The 20,007-nt window shown below is 35.3% G+C and overlaps 3 protein-coding genes and 1 pseudogene across 3 annotated transcripts in view; 1 reads left to right on the forward strand and 3 right to left on the reverse strand.

Moving 5' to 3' along the window:
• Positions 1-2,359: 2,359 nt before the first annotated feature.
• On the reverse strand, positions 2,360-5,152 carry LOC21388616 (cytochrome c oxidase subunit 5b-1, mitochondrial). The gene is made up of 6 exons (XM_010089958.2): positions 4,736-5,152; positions 4,566-4,651; positions 4,274-4,324; positions 3,601-3,667; positions 3,378-3,457; positions 2,360-2,790 (listed from the first exon to the last, which is right to left on the reverse strand). The coding sequence occupies exons 1-6, from the start codon at positions 4,893-4,895 to the stop codon at positions 2,728-2,730; spliced, it is 507 nt and encodes a 168-aa protein (XP_010088260.1). The 5' UTR covers positions 4,896-5,152; the 3' UTR covers positions 2,360-2,727.
• A 1,056-nt stretch (positions 5,153-6,208) lies between these two features.
• LOC21388618 ((6-4)DNA photolyase) lies at positions 6,209-9,959 on the reverse strand. Its single transcript, XM_024170382.1, has 14 exons — positions 9,585-9,959; positions 9,438-9,509; positions 9,227-9,307; positions 8,711-8,890; positions 8,567-8,638; positions 8,241-8,327; positions 8,011-8,109; positions 7,850-7,933; positions 7,666-7,752; positions 7,434-7,505; positions 7,237-7,350; positions 6,999-7,086; positions 6,816-6,911; positions 6,209-6,692 (listed from the first exon to the last, which is right to left on the reverse strand). Exons 1-14 carry the CDS (start codon positions 9,885-9,887, stop codon positions 6,523-6,525), a joined length of 1,605 nt encoding a protein of 534 aa, XP_024026150.1. The 5' UTR covers positions 9,888-9,959; the 3' UTR covers positions 6,209-6,522.
• Positions 9,960-10,995: 1,036 nt separating this feature from the next.
• Positions 10,996-14,608, forward strand: LOC21388619 (annotated as a pseudogene).
• Positions 14,609-16,542: 1,934 nt separating this feature from the next.
• LOC21388620 overlaps positions 16,543-20,007 on the reverse strand; it is a 3,834-nt gene continuing 369 nt past the window's right edge. The window contains exons 2-3 of the mRNA XM_010089962.2: positions 17,809-18,321; positions 16,543-17,202 (exon numbers count right to left, since the gene is read on the reverse strand). Of these exons, the coding sequence (XP_010088264.1) occupies positions 16,658-17,202; positions 17,809-18,321 (1,058 nt within the window). The 3' untranslated portion in view covers positions 16,543-16,657. The remainder of the gene's footprint in view (positions 17,203-17,808; positions 18,322-20,007) is intronic.

Here is a 20,007-nt window from a genome sequence, read left to right on the forward strand (position 1 = left end):
ATTCACGCGTTTTCAACCAAAACGGCGTGAACATGGCACTCGTTGCTACAATTTTTTTTTTCCTCCCTAAGGTTTTGTTCCCCGGTTTTGTTCCCCTTTCATTTTAGGCCCTTTTTCATCCTTTTTATTTTTTATTACTTGCCCTAAAACTTAATTTTTCTTTTAAATTTAGTTTCTTTTTAGGCTTTTATATGTTTTAAATAATAACATGGTAATTAAAACTTATTACACGATTAATCCTCACGTGCATAGCACGTGTTCTTCAACTAGTACTTTCTAAAAACAATTGCAGATCAACTGTCTTTTTTTTTTCCTTTAATCTTGATCTATTTTATTTATGTTTTCTTGAAGCTTTTTCTTTGTTTATTTTTTTCCCCCCTGATAATTTCTTCATGAGCAAGCTGGTGCGCACACTCAAAAGTCTACTCTAGAGAGACACTTAAGGGTTCTAAAAATCAACATTATCATGGATCCATGCATAAAGCACTAACAATACTACCTAGATGCAAGCTAGTTATGATCTATTGACTAGACATTTGTGAACCATACTATGTCTTTAAATTAGGGGTTTTCTTTGATAATAAATTAAATAACTACGTAGTGAAAGTAGATTGAACAAGTAATAAATAAGTAGACAGGGCATTAGATCTTGTCGGGTTGATATAATAGACATTGGGCAGGTGTGGCTTTAGTTTTTAGGGAAAAAGAACAACTTAAGATAAGGTTCAACTTGTGAAACATTTCCATAATTCCTCATTAATTCACGTACTCTAGTTTTGTTTTTGTTTTTTTTTTTTTTTATAGCACAAATAAATAGATGTGTCTACTCTGTTGTTCTTTTCTTCTAAGATGACTATATTTTGAACAGAAATAAAAAATTTCTGATTTTTAAAGTAACGAGTTAGCTAAAAATATTTCATGGTTCTCCTCCACTTTATATATTTTTATATGTTTTTGAAGTGGGGTTTCACTAGTGTTTAAGTTGCTAATTTTAACTGCTTCAAGGATAGTAGCAGAAAAAACTATTAAGAGTTAATCCAACATCTACTAATGCCTCATAAGTGAAGTAGTTATTCCTTTGGCGGAAGGGGTCCAATCTAGTTATTTCTTGTGTATTTCCGTATAATTTGATTCCTTTGTGGAGTGCAATAAATATACGCAAGGCATAATAAGTGTCAAACTACAAACTCTAAGAGATACTTGGTAATGTTCTGTTTTATAGAGTGCTATAAAGATTACTTGTGTGGAGGGTGGGCCTTCCTTCATTTGGGTACTTTTCACAAAATTCTTGTAAAGTAAAGAAAAAATTAGAGAATTTATCCTTAAAAGTGCATGAGTCTAGACTTTTACTATTTATTCTTAATAAATATCTTTTTATTAGTATAATTATTTGATTAAAAAGGTTATGAATCAAGATTATAAAGTAAAAATTCTAACCCATATACTTTTAAAGAGTATTTGTCAATATCGCGCTAAAGTAAAGGGTCTTAGTTGATGTGAAATTGAAAGTTATTGTGGAAGAAATATTTGGTGGATTGTTGCTAGACGTCCAAGTAGTTGTCCAGGCATTTGTCTCTCGTCGTTTTGGTGGAAGAAAAGCTGATAATATATTCTCTCGTTATTGGTAAAGATTGTGATGTGAGCCTTTGAATCAATTCGTATTTGATTCTCATTTCCCTTTACAATATATATATATATATATATATATATATAATATGTATATATATTTTTGCTACGTAATATTGATTTCATTAGCATTGCTTCGACACTTTCGGGAGCAAACCAAATGCAAGGCTTTCCGAATAAGTCCTAAAAGACGGCATATTTGTCATACCAACATTTCCATATTCTGTTTTCTATTTTTGCTTTTTCTCTTTTACTCCCTTTGTCTATGGCTGTTTTTTTTTTTTTTTTTTTTTTTTTTTTTTTTTTTTTTTTTTTTAATATGTTCACCATGATGTATGCGGTTGATATTCATTGTTCTTCAAAGCAACATATGAGTCGTACTGATGAAGATAGAAACTTCTCATTTAACTGAATTTTGAACCAAAATTGTATTCAAGTGAACCTTTTATCCTAAACTGGGTTGGTCCTTAGAGTTTTCACTTTTCAAGTCCTCCAAGGTGCAACGATCATCTCCATGAACTTATCGTGTACTCATTCAGCGAGGTTGGTAAATTTCGCCAGCAACCCGTGTTAGTCTAGTGACGCAAAAGAAATCTTACGAAAAATAAAATACTACAAAAGAGATTAAAGATTTGACAAGACCACGAATTACGATATCGACGACCACTGAACCATTCCAATACAATCACGCTGAATGAGTCTATTGAATGAATATGGAGCGTGTTAGAAAGGATTAGAACAAATGTGCTTAATATTTTTCCAAAAGGAGGGGGGAAGGGAAGGAGCTTACAATCTGTACGCTACAAGTCCCCTTTTGAGGAAAATGAAAATGTTCCAAATCAAGGTAAAGAATCAATAGCCAACGATTATTCGACAAATGCATTTGAAGAAATCCATTGTTCCAATAGGAGACCCGCCTGTGTCTATATTACCACAGAGAAGATTCCGTCTCAAATGTTGCAAATGCAACAACAACAAAACTAGGACCAATCAAAATCAAACAAAACATTATGCTTTTGAATTTTGAAATCTGCAGAGCGTACTGAAAATTGTCTCTTCATTTCCTAGACTTTATTCCAGAAGGAAAACCGCAGGCTATAATCAGTGATGATGACCATCGTCGTCATGTCCATCGGGAGATCCTCCAGGTCCCACCACTTCAAGCTGTGAAACAGCAGATTAAATATTAGGGATTCTGATTGCTGAATGCTGATAAAAACTAAAGCTAAAATTCCATACTATGAACTTTTTCTCTGTGAAAAGAAAATGAAGTTGGGAATATGACCCCCTCGGGATATGCTTGAGTTGGAAGGTATATTAACCTTTAAAATAAAGCATTATGATCCAACGGTTTGCTAGAATATCCAAAATGTAAATCAGATTTACATAACATGCAGAATCCAGACGAAATCAAAAATTGAAATATTTTATTTAGAAAGACCCTAATCAACTTAAGAGTGGACAATATGCTAATCTGAGTAATAAATAACAGATGTACTTTTTTAATATAAATTATATCTGATATTTTGATAAAGGAACCAGGGTACAACCATAAACATTCATAGTGCATGCCATCTTTAACATGTTTCTACTGAAGTTTGTCAGGCCTTCTAATCTGTGGATATGAATTAGCTAGAGAATTCTTCTAATCTGATTCTGCAACTTAACATGACCCGTTTAGTTACAAGTTAATTTTTCAGTCCCTGAAGCAGGAGGGAGGTAGGGCAGGGTAAGAGGTTTATAACAATTACCTCAAAATACTGTGAGCAGACTGGGCATTCATGTGGCTTTCCTTTCTCCAGCCAAAACCAGACAACATCATGCTCATCCTCTGCAAAATTAAAGACGAATCACATCAAGTGGATACTAACTTATAGCATCGCCTTTTTTTTTATTTTAATAAGAATCGGCAAGTATGCATAGTTGTACTCAAACCATAAAACAATATAAGATGACAAGATGAAGTGCACTCACCTCCTTCACCGCCAGGGCATCCAACTATTCTCTTGTCATAATAGGACTTGACAACTGCAGGAGCTTCCTAAAGGTACAGCAAATATACATTAGAACCAGGAAATACACATTAGGGACAGATATTTAGGTAAAAACTAACAGCAAATGAAGCATTCCTACACCAGAATATGTAACAACGCCGGATTAAAAGCATAAGATGGAGAATTATGAAAGCATTTTGCAGTTCGACTTGGTCCAATCCAACATATTGAGATTATAACAACCAAAACTTCAATATAAATTCAGGCTGTTTGGATGGCGAGACTTTGATTGGGATTATGCCTTATGCCAAAGTGTTCTATAAACTCACATCTGCATACTTAAGTCTTAATATTATATAAGGGTATGATATGCAGATACTAGAATGAGATAATAGAACTTTTTACATTTTGAATTATGGACAAGACAATGAAATTGAAATCAGCTAAACTGAACCAACATGTTGATTGCTTAAGTGTTTTTCAAACTATCTTCAAACCAATGAGGACAGAGCAGTGCATTAACAAAGTAAGAAAGCCATTTTCAGCAATGAAATTCAAAAACATTCTCATATTGAAAAAAGAAAAAAACAATCTCAAACACAGTAACAGACGTAAACGCCATTTTCAGTAAGGAAATACAAGATCACACTGACCTTGGTGCCAAAAGGACCAATAGGATAGTTTATCTCCAACAAATCTTTTCCCTGCCCAAAAAAATAAAAAAAAAATCAAAATCAAAATAAGAACAAGTAAAGAACAATAATCTAATCATTTATACGCTGTGGTCATGAGTCCATTCCGCTACACTCCAATCCAATTTTGTTCTTAGAATAAAAGTAATAAGCAAAAGATTCAAAACATTTCCAACAATTAAATTTTCTTCACCTCCAATTCCTCACCAGCCAAACAAATAAAAAAAACAAAAAATGCTAAACAGAAGTTCACCTCAAGTTCAGCCTCAAGCTCCTCTCGCTCGTGCCCAGTAGCAATCGGCATTACGTCCTCGACCTTCTTCTTGATACTTTTATCCGCTACAGCACAAATTCAAATTCAATAACCACAATTCACGAAGATCTGCGAAGCAATTAGGACAGTTCGATCGGAGGAGAGCGTACCTGAATCGGTGCTGAAACTGCCGGCAAAGAGAGAGGAGGAGGCAGAAACCGGGAAGCGGTCGACCAATCGGACGGCTCCGGAAGCGGATCGGCATGGGGTGGCCGCCGCCGCTAGGGTTAGGGTTTTGAGGTTAGATGAAGAGAGAAGTCTCCGCCACATCGTTTTCGAATTGAGTGTGGGATTGTGAATTTATGATCTCAGGTCACGCCCTGTTGTGTGGGACTAAGATCCCCGGAGGAAAGTGGCTGATAGAATTGCCTGTAACAGTGATTTTGCAGAAATGAGGGATTTGGGGAAGAGCACAGGAGACAGGACAACGGTGGCGATGGGTCGTCTTTGTGGATTCTTTGGGTTTTGGGGGTGGGAACTACAGAGAGGGATTGACTTGGCACGTGAGAAATGGCGATACACGTGCTTGGGCTACAGAAAAATGGGAATTAGTCGGGCCCAGAAGAAGAACTTGTTCTTGACTCATGAGCCCTAGTTCATTTCAATGTCGTTTATCTCGCGTTCAGTGTTGTGGTTTGTTTTTAATTTGATGCTGTTCTATTTCTTGTCGTTTGAAGTTTGTTGATTTTTCTTTTTTGTCGCTTTTCATAAAATCTAATCTATGTTGTTTCCGTTTGCTTTGTTTGGTCGTTTTGTGATATTTTTTTTATAAGGTAAAATTTCATTCAATTAAAAGATTTTACGGATACTAATAATAGTGCGGATTATCTTGTAGTATACAATACAAAATACTCGATAAAAATTGATTCCATTAGTAAATTTTGATGAAAACAGAGAAAGACGAGCCTATATATTGAGAAAGTTCATCGACACATCAATTTGGGCATGTATAAGACTCTTTTTGAAACCACTACAATCAATAACAAATTTTGATCCATTGAGAGCGTGTAATGTGTAGTTCTAAAGCTACCAATATATCTGCATAGACTCATAATTAGTGAAACTTCTAACTCGTTAAAACCTAAATCTACGGACCACAAACAAACTCAAAGAGAATCACCTCCATTATTACATATAAAATACTAAAATTAGACGGGAATATCGACGTATTTTGTCTTCTTTTTCACGTTGTCGTTTTTTTAATTCATTCGTTTTCCACTTCTTGTCGTTGAGAATTACTTTGTCGTTTTTATCTTATCGTTGTCCTCCACGTTAATGTCATCTGAACATTTATACGGCTTCCTCATCTTGTTCTCCTTCCTTCTTTCTTGTCGTTTTCAAAGTCCTTTTTTAAGTTTTCTCTCGTTTATGTTTTTTTTAAGAGTCTGTCGTTTATGTTTTGCTTTTGTTCTTTTTTTTTTTTTTTTCGTTTAAAATTTTTGTACCCTTCCCTTGTAGTTGTCCTTTCCAAAGTACAGTTCGTTCTTAATATGGGTAGGAAAGAAAATGATATACTGATGAATGAGAAGGTAAAAACAATCTGATCATGGAAGGATCTAACAGCACTCAGAATTAGGGTCCATTCTGCTGAAGGCATACTCTAACCACGAGCTCTTTACTTGATTAAAAGTAATCAAAAGTTGGAACTTTCTTCCAACAATCCTTTTTTTTTTTTCCAAAGGGGAAAAAAAATGAAAACTACAGCAAAAGTATGTTATGCGTAGGATATATGATAGAGTAATATAGGAAAGCAATGACTACACAAATAACCGACGAACAAGTGAAGCAAATGTTAACATAGGTGTCAGTCGTAGAAGCCAGAGTTTAGAATGCAACTTGTCAAGTTTGAGTTAGACAATCATCAAACCGGGCACCAATTTTGCATTCACCAAATCAGTTATTTTCTTTTGCGTTTTGCTTTAACTTCCTGGTTCTGATCTTCCTCCAATCTTCTCCGTAAGCTATTCAAATCGTCGTCACTAACCTTACCATTCAATCTTTGGTTCAATGCATATGCTTCACCCATCCTCCTCTTGCACTCTTTGCTAGCAGAATCATGGGACACCACTAAACGAGACAAGAAAATGAGAAAAATAAATATATAGATTGAAACAGCTGTTAACTATTATTTAGGTCCTCATCACAAGGTAAGTACAACATTAATATAGAAAATGGATAGTGAGAACTGACCTGGTCTTGGATAATCCTTTCCAATGATACACTTTGCTTTAGTCTGAACACTTAGAGGAGCTGTCCAGGGCTCATAGATGTACTCCTTTGGCATGTCTGGTCAGTGGCATTTGGGTCATACACTAGAAACGAGAACACAGCAAGCGAAGAGAATATGACTGAGGAGAATAAAGCTCTTCATACCTTTCAATACAGGAAGAAAATGCCTGATATAGTTGCCATTTGGATCATATTTCTTTCCAAATGAGATCGGGGAGTATATGCGATTGTACTGAGCAGAACAATTGATAAGCATTCTTATCAAACCTACTTAAGTACATTAGCGAAAAATGGACTCATTCCAAACTAATATACTTTAGTTATTTATTTCAGCACTGCTGAAACAGATTGCCACTGATAATGATGGTATGCTGAATTGTACCTGGTAGAAAAACGACGAACATGATAGCCATAGCCAGTTTCCATTATTGATAGCCCAATCTGAATCAATCAGAAGCCTTTCAAAAACATGACGACCTTTCTCCCAGTGAACAAACTTACAACAGAGAAAAAGATTGATGTCAAAGAGTAGGAGATGATAAAGACAAATAAAGGCTGACAAAAAGCTATATGATGTACCAGATCTCCACGCGTTAGGAAACATGCTACACAATGCCGAGCTAGATGATGCATCCAACCCCACTTGCGAAGCTGTAATGGTGAATATGGAAAGATGCACTATGAAAGCAATAATATCCAAAATGCAAAGTAGTGCCACAGTTACAGGCATGAACTGAGTCTAGAAGTTCCCCTATAAGCAGCGCTATTATGCCTAATTTATTTTAACTCGTGAAAGGGCGACATGGTATACCTGAACCATGATAGCATCAATCCAAGGGTACCCCGTCTTGGCATCCCTCCAAGCAGTCAATAGTTCTTCATTATCGTTCCAAGGTATCTGCATCAGAATTAGTATCAAGATCATTTATCCACAATAGATACAAAATCTAGTAGATAAGAACTTCAGATGAATTTCACAGTACATTAAATTTCACCTGCTTGCATATTCTATTAATTTTCATCTGATCGAAATTAGGAGTACCAAAAGCCACAGTATAGAAGAAGTCCCTCCACAACAACTACAAACCAACATTAGATTTCAGTGTTCTGCAATTACAACATGTTTGTTGAAAATCAATCATCTTAGGAAGGCTACCTGTCCAACAAGGGAAACCGGTGGAGACGTGTGCTTTTTGACATTTTTGTACACATCCTGAAGGCATTGATAGAAGTACCTCGAAGACAGACATCCAAACTGACAAAAACACAATTTTTTTCTTTCAGAATAGCAATAAATAGGCTTAGATGACAACACTGAAAGTCACGCTTAACAATAGAAATATTGGATCGCATTAACTGGAACAGCTCTTTCTGCTTGTTACTCACCTTCAAATAAGGGGACAAAACAGTTGTAGCTGGCTTTAGAAATGCAGATGGGTCACCCTTAGGTTTCTCAAAATTTGCAACCCACTCCTGCAGTCCGACGCAATACGGCAATTGAAGTTTCAGAGAAAATAATCTAGAACTTACCCCACCAATAAATCATAGAGATGAACTTTCAGAAAGTTGGTTCATTTTGATAATGTTATTGTCTCATTGGGTTAAACCTATAGAAAGGAAATAAAGAAGAAAAAAAAAAGGAAACCTAAGATACAACTACTTTGACACCCATTAGAACATCTAGGATGACAATTTTGTAAGCTGTATCATACCTTATCGCTTATCGAGTCTTTCAACCTCTTTAACGCTTCAGATTCACCTCCTCTGAAAGGAGTAAATTCGTCCTGCGTACCCATTTTTTTTTCAACAAAATTGCCAAGAAAAGAGAATATTTGGGTTGTGTTATAGGTTAAAACCTGTCCAGGGTCTTCATAGCCAAGTTCTTCAACTGTTGGAACCTCAAAAATCTCACAATTTCCAAACTCTCCTACAGGAGGAAGCGAGGAAAGCGTGGTTATGAGCTGAGAAGACGCCCATGCAGGTTTCCCAGCAAGTTTCAAAAACGACTGATAGCTCAGCGGTGGCTTTCCTCCATTCTTCTCAAAAAATCAAATGAAATTGTCAAACTTTCCATCAACCAGTGAGGATAAAATCCAAGAAACAAAAAGAAACTAGAGAAATAACGAAGCTCATTATTCGAAGGAAAGCAAATAAAAACAACAATCTCTCAATAAAATAACAATCAAAGGAAGCCTTTTGCAATATGAACAGCCTTTTAAAAAAGCCCCCAAGTTTATTATTGACAATGTTCTGAATCAGCGTCGTATAATACTAAATTGGATGTAACAAGAAAACTACAACAGCCTGTTGTCAGTGTCATTAGACAAAACAAAACAAAACAAAAAGCTTTTTTTTTTGCACATTATGCATACCTTCTGTATGATATCTGCAGGATCAAAGAGTGTGTGACTCACAGGAGAGAAAACCTCAATCCCATTCGCAGCTGCATATTCCTGTCAACACAAACAAAATCCTTCCCACTTCACTCACAATATTCCCCTCCCCCCCCCCCCCTTTTTTTTTTTCTTTTTTCCTTCTTTTGTAAAACCATAATTTTCAAAGCTTAAACCGAAAAGAGATTACCTTTACTTTAACGTCCATAGCTTGGTAATACGGTTCAGAGTCGTATTCAAAGCAAAGCCTTTTCACATCCCACTGAAACACACATAAATTCATTAAAAAAAAAAGGGACCCAAAACAGAGAAAAAAGAAACACACAGTATCCGTTACCTGCTTAAGGCAACGAATGAGGATTTCGCCAGGTTCGCCCTTAAGCACCAGGAGGCGTGAACCGAGCTCCTTGAGATTCGAATCCAAATCGACCAGGCTCTCCAGCAGGAAGCGAATCCGGTTCAGGCCGGCACGAGAGGACCCGGGAGAAAATTCGGTTGGGTCGGGTTTCATGTAATGCGGGTCGATGACGAACAAGGGGTAGAGGAGGGCGGAGCCCTTGGAGGCATAGTCGAGAGCCGGGTTGTCGTGGATCCTGAGGCCTTTGCGGAACCACATCAGAGAACCCGAGCCGGACGCCATTTTTACGTTGTTTGGGGTACTGAAACAAAGAGCTAGAGAGGATTGGGTCAGAAGAAGAAGAGAGGAAAAGAGAAAGCGAGAAGCTTTATTGCAGTTGAACATAAACGGCTTGTCGATCTATTGCAGTTTCGCGCCATAATGGACGGACGAAATGAGACTATGTTACCGGTTCATAAGACGCCACGTTGTTCGTTCTAAAAATGCAAAACGTGGAGTGTTTCTAAACGGCGACGTTGCCATCGGTTTGACTTTTGGTGACAGCGATAGTTGCATGGAATAAGAGTAGTTTAATTTCATGATAGTTTTTAATTTGAGTTAAAAATATAATTGTATATAATAATTTTTTATTATAATAGAGGTTTTAATTTGAGTTAAAAATATAATTGTATATAATAATTTTTTATTATAATAAAAAAATTAAATATGATTATTTTTAAGAATTTTTTATTGTAATAAAATTTAAATTGGTAAAATAAATGATTTTTTTTTTTTTTTAAGGAAAGCTGAATAATGTTTGATTTTGGAAATAATTATCAAAATATTCTGTGTTTTTTACTCGAATTTTATTAAAAAATAAACATCCAATTAATTTTTAAATAAAAAAATCCAATTATATTGATACTTGCAAAATTTTGAATTATAAACGGCTAATATTTTTTTGGGTAGTTCTCCAAAAAAAAGAGTACATTTTTTTTTTTGAGAAATTAGTCGTAAGCATTTCTTATAGAACTATTTGTAAATATTTTCTTGAGAGAATTAGCAAGTACTTTTAGTAATACAATACAAAATATTTGTACAAATTGATTGAATTGTAAAGGGAAAAATTATTTGTAACGAATAAGCATATTCCACAATATCAGATAAATGGATTGGGCCTACCTCCGGACACGTCATAATCCAGAAAAAAACCTGGAACATCCGGACTCAGATCAATGGCTAGATAAAAAGCGTCAGAAAGTTTGATCTTTCTTTATTTCTTTTTTTCTTAATTTTTTTTTTTTTGGTGAGCAAAGAAAGTTTTTCTCAGTTGATACTTGTGTTATTTCCCAACTATACTCTGATTATTTTTTTTTTCTTCTTCCTCTGCCTAACCATCTTCTTCATGAACATGGGTATTTTCTCCCACTCACTGTTTTACCATTATTTGTCTGCTAAAATTTTTGGGTCTTCTGTTAAGGATTTTATTGCAAGTGCTTTTGCAGGTTTTGGTAAGAAGATCGGCATCGAAACCAAAGGTACCTATCTGTTTCTCTTACTTTTACTTTCTATCTTTTGCATCACCAATTTTTGTTTAACAGATTTCTATAATAGCGGAGCGCATCTTTCCATTTTCTGGCTGCTATGCCTTCCATAAATGAATTTCTTTAAATTTCTTATAGAAAAAATCCTAATTGGACTTGGGTGATCAATTGCTTCACTTCAAGGAGCTTTTCGTCGCTTAATTTAGCGGGGGGGGGGGCCCGCCCCCCCCCCCCCCCCCTCCCCCCCCCCCCTTTTTTTTTTTTGGTGATTAAGGGATTTTTTGTAGCTAATTATAACTTGTGGTTTGTCTTCTTCCTTTCATTGTTGTTTTTATTTCATGTCTTTTCCCTCCTTATAATCGATCAATTCTCTTGTTTATTGTCGTTTGTCATTTTTTTATTTTCTTTTTTTCTTGCGGTTTGTTGTCATTTGTCAGTGCATTGTTTCTATGTTTGTCTAGTTGTCGTTATTATTTACGCCTTTTTATTGCGTCGTTTTTAGTTATTGTCGTTTTTTCTTTTTCTTTTTTTAATAGACTATCGTGTCCAGTTTTTATCCAAATGTCTTGTCGTTTTCTAATGTGTGTCGTGTTTTTGCTAATGTCGTTTGTCATTTCCTTCTGGTTTTCCTTGTTGTCTTTTTGGTAAATGTATGATCGATTTCAATGGCACTCTTTTAGCTCTGTAACCTCTACGCCTTACTCGATGTTGGCTGCGCCGCTACGTCAGGAAAATGCATCAAAGGATCTGATATAGCCTTTTAACCGTTTTTCGTTTGTTTTCCTTTCCCATAATATGGGAAGTTTGATGGTTGTTCTTTGTTTCTTAGTATCACCATTTTTTTTTCTCAAAATTGTTATCATAGTTCTTTACTCTCTTTACTTATGGAATTCTTCACCTTTTTCTACAATCAAAACCCAGGATTTTTGCTGTTCAATCGCTTTATTGCGAGGGGAGTTCTTCAAAGGAATGATCCATCTCTTGTAGCCTCAGATTTCAAGGTACCATTTAGGATTTTGTTTTAATCATGACTCGTTTTATTGAGCTCTTCATGGTCACTCATTTGAGAAAAATGTTTCTTCTAAGTAGAAGTCTTGGACTGACATTTAACTTCCTTAAAAATGATTACGTTAAACTCAATATGGGAAAGATGACTGTGTTTTACGAATTTGTCAAAAAAAAACCAAAAAAAAAAAAGAGAAAAAAAAAAAGAAAAGAAAAAGTTATATGGTGTACCGTGTTTATCTTTTAGTGATCCCTCCATTGCTTTGTGTTGAGAATTTCTTTAGTTGTATCTTGTGCTAGAAAAAAGGTATATTCTTCATTTCAGTCTAGTTCTCTTGTGATGTCTAACAATGACAACTAGTAGACATTTGGTTCATGGATTTAGAACCATTCTCGATTTACGTGTGTTTTTTGTGAGAGAAAATACTGTAGCGAACCACAAACCATAATTCAAATCATGGCACAAATACACCAACCAAATGCACAATAAGTCTTTAGAGCTTGGATTGACTTTATTTCCCCCTGAATTTTAGGACTTGTAACTTCCATTTCCCCTCAAGTTAGAAACCAAGACAAACTGGTGCTTCCATTAGTTCCATGGATGGATTGCCTAGTGTTACGCAATAAGATAAGATTGCTTGAAAAATTACTTTGAATTTATGAAAATGTCCATCAAATTAAAAGGTGAGAAAAACGTATAAAAGAACTACAAAATTGGGGACTTTTTTCCGTCCATCTTCACCTGTGTTGTTTACCCCTATGTTTTTGTCTCGTGTGTGCCGCATTGGGGATTATAAGTTATGTTTGAAGTTTAAAGGCACATTCACAAGACCCAAAGTTCGGGGGGGAAAAATTGTCCTTTTAAATTAGTTGATTTTAGTTTTTCTTCGATGTCAATAATAATTAATTTTTTACTGCAGACTTCTCGAGCCTTACCTTTCCTTATTTCAGAACACAGACAAGAAAGACTAGGATCTTCTGGCTTAAAGTCTTAAAGACTGTTTGCACTCCTGGGAGCTGGCGTTTCAGGCCTTTTGAGTAGTGCAACAATAGCGCATTGTTCGGATGAGGCAGAACATGGGTTGGACTCTCCTAGCTATCCATGGCCTCACAAGGGCATCCTCAGCTCTTATGACCCTGCTTCGTAAGTTCCTTTTCTACTCGTCCATTTTATTGTTTGAAATGGTTTATACAAATGCCCTTGAGCTACTCTGGGTGATGCATTTTCAACATGAAGAATGTACCTCTCCCACCTACTTCTTAACAATCAAAAGATATCAAGTTCTTTTTTTTTTTTTTTTGGGGGGGGGGGGGTGATATTTGTGTATGAGGAATGCAGGTTTCATTGTGATGTTTAGCACTACTTTTCATTCTTTTATTTTTTTATTTTTTAATTTTTGGTGTATGACAATTATCCATGGTCAGGATTCGTAGAGGTCACCAGGTCTACCAACAAGTCTGCGCATCCTGCCATTCTATGTCACTAATCTCGTACCGTGATCTTGTGGGTGTTGCTTACGCTGAAGAAGAGACAAAGGCTATGGCTGCAGAATTTGAGGTTGAGGATGGGCCTAATGATGAGGGTGAGATGTTCACCCGTCCTGGCAAGCTAAGCGATTGCTTTCCACAGCCATATGCCAATGAACAAGCAGCAAGGTTTGCCAATGGAGGAGCATATCCTCCAGATCTCAGTCTCATCACAAAGGTATATTCAGTCACACCAAAGTGAAGAATCTTTTTCCATGAACTTATCTAATTTATTGACATTTCAGGCCCGCCATAATGGTCAGAACTACGTATTCACTCTCTTAACTGGTTACCGTGATCCTCCTGCTGGTATCTCGGTAATTTCTGCCACTTAAAGAGTTTATAATCAGTCGCAGTTAAAAAGTTTCTCAGAATTTGTTATCAGTAAGATTTTAAATCTTCTTGTTGTTTTTTGGGTGTGGCATCCCTCTGGTTGTGAATGTAGATTCGAGAAGGATTGCATTATAATCCCTATTTCCCTGGTGGAGCAATAGCTATGCCCAAAATGCTCAATGATGGTGCTATTGAATATGAAGATGGTACCCCTGCAACAGAGTCACAAGTAATCCTGCTAATTTTGTAGTTTTCTCTGATAAATGATGATAGGACAACATTTTTAAATTCTTTGTTGAATGTTTTGTCAGATGGGGAAAGATGTGGTTACATTTTTGTCGTGGGCTGCAGAGCCGGAGATGGAAGAAAGAAAGCTGGTAATTCCCCGTATAATTGCTCCTTCAGTAAACATAAACATTGCGAGCACATTTCATATTGAATGTTGCTTACAATTTGTTGCATTTGAAAGAACATATGCATTCAGGTAGTGAATCATATGATTTTGGATTCTTCTTGTGTTTTACAGTTTAGGTTAAAAGCAAAATTGACTTAATAAGTTGATCCAAAAACTGTGTATGATTAGAATCACGGATTGTTACTACAGAGAGTCCTAAGTGAACCCAGTTCCTTATTATATAACTATTTTTCTTTTATTTTGGATAATTAACGGATGGGATTTAAGTGGATTTTTGTGCTGTCGCTTGCACTTCTACAAGCCGCCTACTATCGGCGCTTGAAATGGTCTATTTTCAAGTCCCGAAAGCTGGTGCTAGATGTTGTCAACTGATCAAATCAGGGACGTTTTCTATGCTTATTGTGTTTGAATGTAAAGTGATATGAAATGCCATACTTCCATGTTTTTTTAGATGATCTAGTCGATCGAACTTTCTCCATTTGTAATCAACTTGCCTTAGAGAATGAGTGGTTAAGCAGCATTCAGCCATTTCTTTGTCGAGCAAAACAATAAATGTCCTGCTCTTCAGTACATGATAGACCAATAAAGTGATATTTCTTACTCATTTTCTGTATTATACACTGTTGAATAGAGGGGGTGGAAAACTGTTTGGAAGCAAAGAAAACAGAAACAGAATTAGGTTTGTTTTTACGGTGTTATTTACCCCCACTATGAATATTTTGTTAATGGGTATTTCTAGCAAATTACTTCCCGCCGAATTCAGTAACTAGCAATATTAAACAACATTTGAATAATTTAGAGCCTATTAGCCAACAGCCATACTTTGAAAAAACACGAATTAAAAAAAAACAAAATATATATAGATGTGTGTCTCTCTCTCTCTCTCTCTCTCTCTCTCTCTATATATATATATATATATATAAATTCTATATAAATTCTACTATTGTTGGTGTTGGCATAAAGGCGAAAGACAACTTTTCCAGCATGCAGAGATTGATTCCATTGTTCATAGTGAACCTGAAATTATGTCCCTCATCGGTTTTTCGAATATGAGTCGGGTTAAGATGATTTTAGACTTTTTTTTTTTTATGTAAATAAAATATGGGCCAAATTTCCTTCTGCTCCACTTGTGGTCCTAATAAATTGGTAAGATGGTCGTGGGCTGGGAGTGTGAAGACGCCACCAATCTTCTTTTTTAGGGAAAAAAAAAGATTTATATTTTTAAGAGTTAATTTATTTTGTTTGGTAGTATAGGTTTTAAATTATTCAATTGATAATGTTAAAGATATAGTTTAACGGTTTTAAACATTTGGCCAATCAAAGTGTTATTTCTTTCTCTGTTCTTCTGGCGATTTTTTCCTAAATTTAATATATAAACTCCTTTTTTTCATAAACAGCATATTTGGATAGGCCTTTGTGATTGTCTTGAATTAATCAGAACTTCAGAAGCAACAAATTCAAGAAAGCCAAAATAAATAAATAAATAAAATGAAGAAACCATGAATGAGGGGAAAAAAACAACAGCTCTCAATTATTACGTTCACCAAACGATATGTCGTAACAAAAAAAAAAAAAAAAAAAGCTTTTGAACGACACACTGTAAGCGTCCAAGTCTAGTATTTACAAGATGCTGATTGAGTAGAGCTGATCTTTGAATAGGATCCTTTTAGTTGATTGAGATTTTCTTGTATTTACAGGCTTTGAGTTCTTTAACAGCCGCATTTCTTCAACTTAGGGAGGGAAAGCTAATTTTGTATTCACTTGCACTATTGAGATTTTAAGAGTGGAATAGATATTATACATGACTCAATGTTTTTTTGACTTTTTATATGTTATTTTGTCTTGAGTCTATTAATTAAAGTGGTATGATATGAATGGTAAGAGTCCAACTGAGACACCAAAAATTAGACCAAGAATCTAGATCCACATTTTGCGATTTAAAATCATGTTTTTTCTTCCATCTACTACCTTTTTAGCAGTTTGATAACTTGGGTTGGTTGATTCTGGTATTCATCAACATCAAACGTGTTAAGCTGAATCAAAACTGATGAAAGGGCACAGAGAGCTACTCAAATAACTTCATTTCACCTGATAGAACAAGATAAATACATAAATGAGAGTGTGAGACATTCAACGTAAAAAAGACTCACATTACGCATGATCTCAGCTTGCTTCTATTACAACAAACTACAAGTATGTAGTAAAAGCTAAAAGGATAATCAAACACAATTTTTTCTTTTGTTCATTGCTTAAGCACGTCGTGTTCGCGGAGGAGTGCGAACGCTGATCAACTTCACATCGTCCAACGTAGGTCCACAGAGAGTACCAGAATTGTCACTGGTCATGGTGTAAAACGTGCTGAAGAACATGACTCGTGTGCGCCATTGTGTCGCCTTAAACCGAAGCTTCGCACGTTTGAAGCCTCCGCTGCCCGTGGATACATAAACAACTTTGGTTGTGCCGTTTCCTGCGAAAGCCTCTATCCCCAAACTGCCCACACAAGAGTTCTTAGCGTCTCCTACAGCAAAGGTGAGGACATATTCCTTGCCTGGTTCTGTGCGGACTATTTGTGCTATGGAACTTTCTTTGCCACCAACAAGTTCAATGGCTCGTTTTCCCTCTGGGACATGGAAATGGTCTGAATCTATGTACTTCACTGCCTTGAGGGAGTCAATTATCCACCCTGGTAATGGACTGTGAGCGTCGTCAATGTGGGGTGGGATTAGGACACCCCAAGGCGCGTTTGGGAACACGTATGGACCTTCCTCAAAATTCCCATTTTTCAACAAGTTGGCTGGAGCAGAAAAGAACATGAACAAATTAGAAAACATGTAACGTGCGTATTTTAGGAAGAAACACATATTTAGAAGAGTTGTTTTCACTAATAGTCTTTGATGATATACATTTTTCTTCCGTTAGATTCCTAACATGTATCTTCACTTTTTCAAAAGTCTAAATACCGTTATAATGTAGAATTTTGGTCCTTCTCTTAATAAAGTCGTATACTTTTTTATGAAATCTAACATGAGTATGGCATGTGAAGGTTTTAAGAGATAAAATGGTGTAGAAAATAGTTGAAAATTTTTCTAAAAGGAAAAAAATATTTATGAAATAATAATAATAATAAAAAAAACAGGTTGTGATCCCATTTTTTTTTATTTTAGAATATTTATTTTACATTTGTTTTTTTTTTCTTTCACCATTTTCTCCCTTTTAAAACTAAAATTATATGCGATTGTCGTGGAACATTTTATTTGTAAATATAGAGTTTATTAATAAAAGTACAAAAACTGTATATTTTAAAAAAAATTAAGATATAATTAGACTCTTAAAAATAAACATCGAAAGTCAAAGTCTAACACCTCGTTTTAATAATGCGCATTTATACATGACATGTTACCTCGGGTACGTTTAGGAAGGCTCAAAAGCTTCAATGCAACTGAATCAATAACTGGGCCACAAGCAGGATCCTCCTCAACGCCCGGGTTATGGATGATAATCTCTATTTGGGAAGCATCTGCTTTGAAACCGTATGAATATGAATCCCATCCGTTGCTGCTATACATGGTTTGCATTGGCAGAATTCCCCAGTCATTTGGCTCCAAACTTCGCGAAACCGACACATTCAGCTTCTCCTCTTGGGCGCACGTGCGCGCGGCGCTAAACGTTAGCGAGTAGAACCCATCCTTGATCATCCTAACCTTTTGCTTAATTGAAGCCTCGTTGCCAAGCCTCACTGCAAAGGCTCCCTCGGGCACTACTAGTAACATGTCCCCTTGTGTATGACCTGATTTTATGTACTCAACTTCGCCTGAGATTTCCCAATTGGGAATTGCTTTGCGATTTAACACTAACGTGCCTTTCATTTCTGATGGTTTTGGACCATACTCGAAGTTCCCATTTGGTAGTAGACCTGAAATTAAACATATATACGTTATCTTCATAAAAGGGTTGAAAATATGAAAAGCCTAAGCCTAATAGAGAATTGTTTATGAAGGTTCTAATGTGTGACCGATCTTATTATGTCACTTTTTTTTTCTGCACATGCCCCTGAAATTAAAAATAGTGTTACAAGACATCAATCATGTTGAACACCACTCACTAATAAAAAATCAATCTCGATAATATGAGATTCACAAATGAAATCTACTTTTTATTAATAGTAGTACTTAACACAAATAGTGTTAAATATTTTGTAATATTATATAATCACCCTTATGCTTTGTTTTGTACTTTCCGGTGCTTTGCTTTATGGGCATTAACCATAATTTCTCTCCTCCTGTTCAGCTATGAAATATGAACAGGCTCAGCCAGAGACATTAATTGTTCGGCACACATATGCATGGCTCAGATGCAAAATAAGTCATATAGGGCCCAGTTTTCCTCTCAGAAGTCGAATAATTGACACTAATTTATATCCCAATTCTTAATTGCTATTCAACGACCAAGGAAGGACATGAATATTAATACCACTTACATATATATATATATATATATATATTTAAGTGTAAGATTGAGAATTGATGCGGAAAATAAAATTAAAAGAAAAAAAGATGGAGACTTGACGAGGTTATGTTGCAAATCTCAAAGCATGTGGGGAAATGACAAGAATACCCTTGAGCAAGAATTAACAATCTGAATCCAGAAAGGAAAAAAAAATGTCTGCATGATTAAAGTAGAGCAATAAATATATAAGGCCTAAAATCATGGAAAATTGGGAATGATATTATTGCCAAGTCATTATCCACTGGATGTACAACGCAAACTGAATAGCTTATCACGTGATCAAAGATCTACATGACATACAAATCTATTGGCTTTCGAAGTCTTATTGTGTTTTTCTGTATAATCTTGAATTGTCGTTTCATTAAAATATATTGTAATGGGCAAATATTAAATAGGATATAAACTGCTTTTAGTCTGCTTAGTCCCAAGCGAGTCATTAACCTATACCTATAATTTTAGTGAGAAAGGAAAGGACGGCAACTAAACAAGTGAAGAAATTTGTAGGCCATTTAATATATGAGACCTTTTCTAGTACACTAACATATTGATAGGACATATTTTTTATTCTTTAAATATGTATAAAATCACATAAAAAAAAATATGTAAATTTAACGGTTAAAAAACTTAACCTATCAGTACGCCAAACGCAAGAGAATCTCTCCTTATATATATGAAAAAAAAAATGAAATTGACCATACGGAAAAAGATAAGGTTTTGATAATTCATTTATAGAGGCAGTGCATTTATTGTACCAAAATTGACCAAACAAGAATAGAAATAACTTAAAGACGCCAACCTTTCTAACATATTTTATAACACCACCAGATCCAATGAGAAGGAGCAGGCAAGAATCGAAGATTAAGTGCATGCACTATAAATAAAGCATGAGAAATAATTAATAAACAATATAAGATCCGATTAAACTTCCTTGTCACTTGTTTATTTTTCACACATACTTATAAGACTAGCATTTAATCCAAAGAATCACAACAAGTTTGTGAAATAGAAATAAAGAAACTAATCCTAGATCAGGTTTTCTCAAAAAAAAAAAAAAAAAAAAAAAAAAAAAAAAAAAAAAAAAAAAAAAACTAGT

The sequence above is a fragment of the Morus notabilis genome, unplaced genomic scaffold (genome assembly GCF_000414095.1).
Source record: "Morus notabilis unplaced genomic scaffold, ASM41409v2 Scaffold17, whole genome shotgun sequence".
NCBI classification, from domain to species: domain Eukaryota; kingdom Viridiplantae; phylum Streptophyta; class Magnoliopsida; order Rosales; family Moraceae; genus Morus; species Morus notabilis.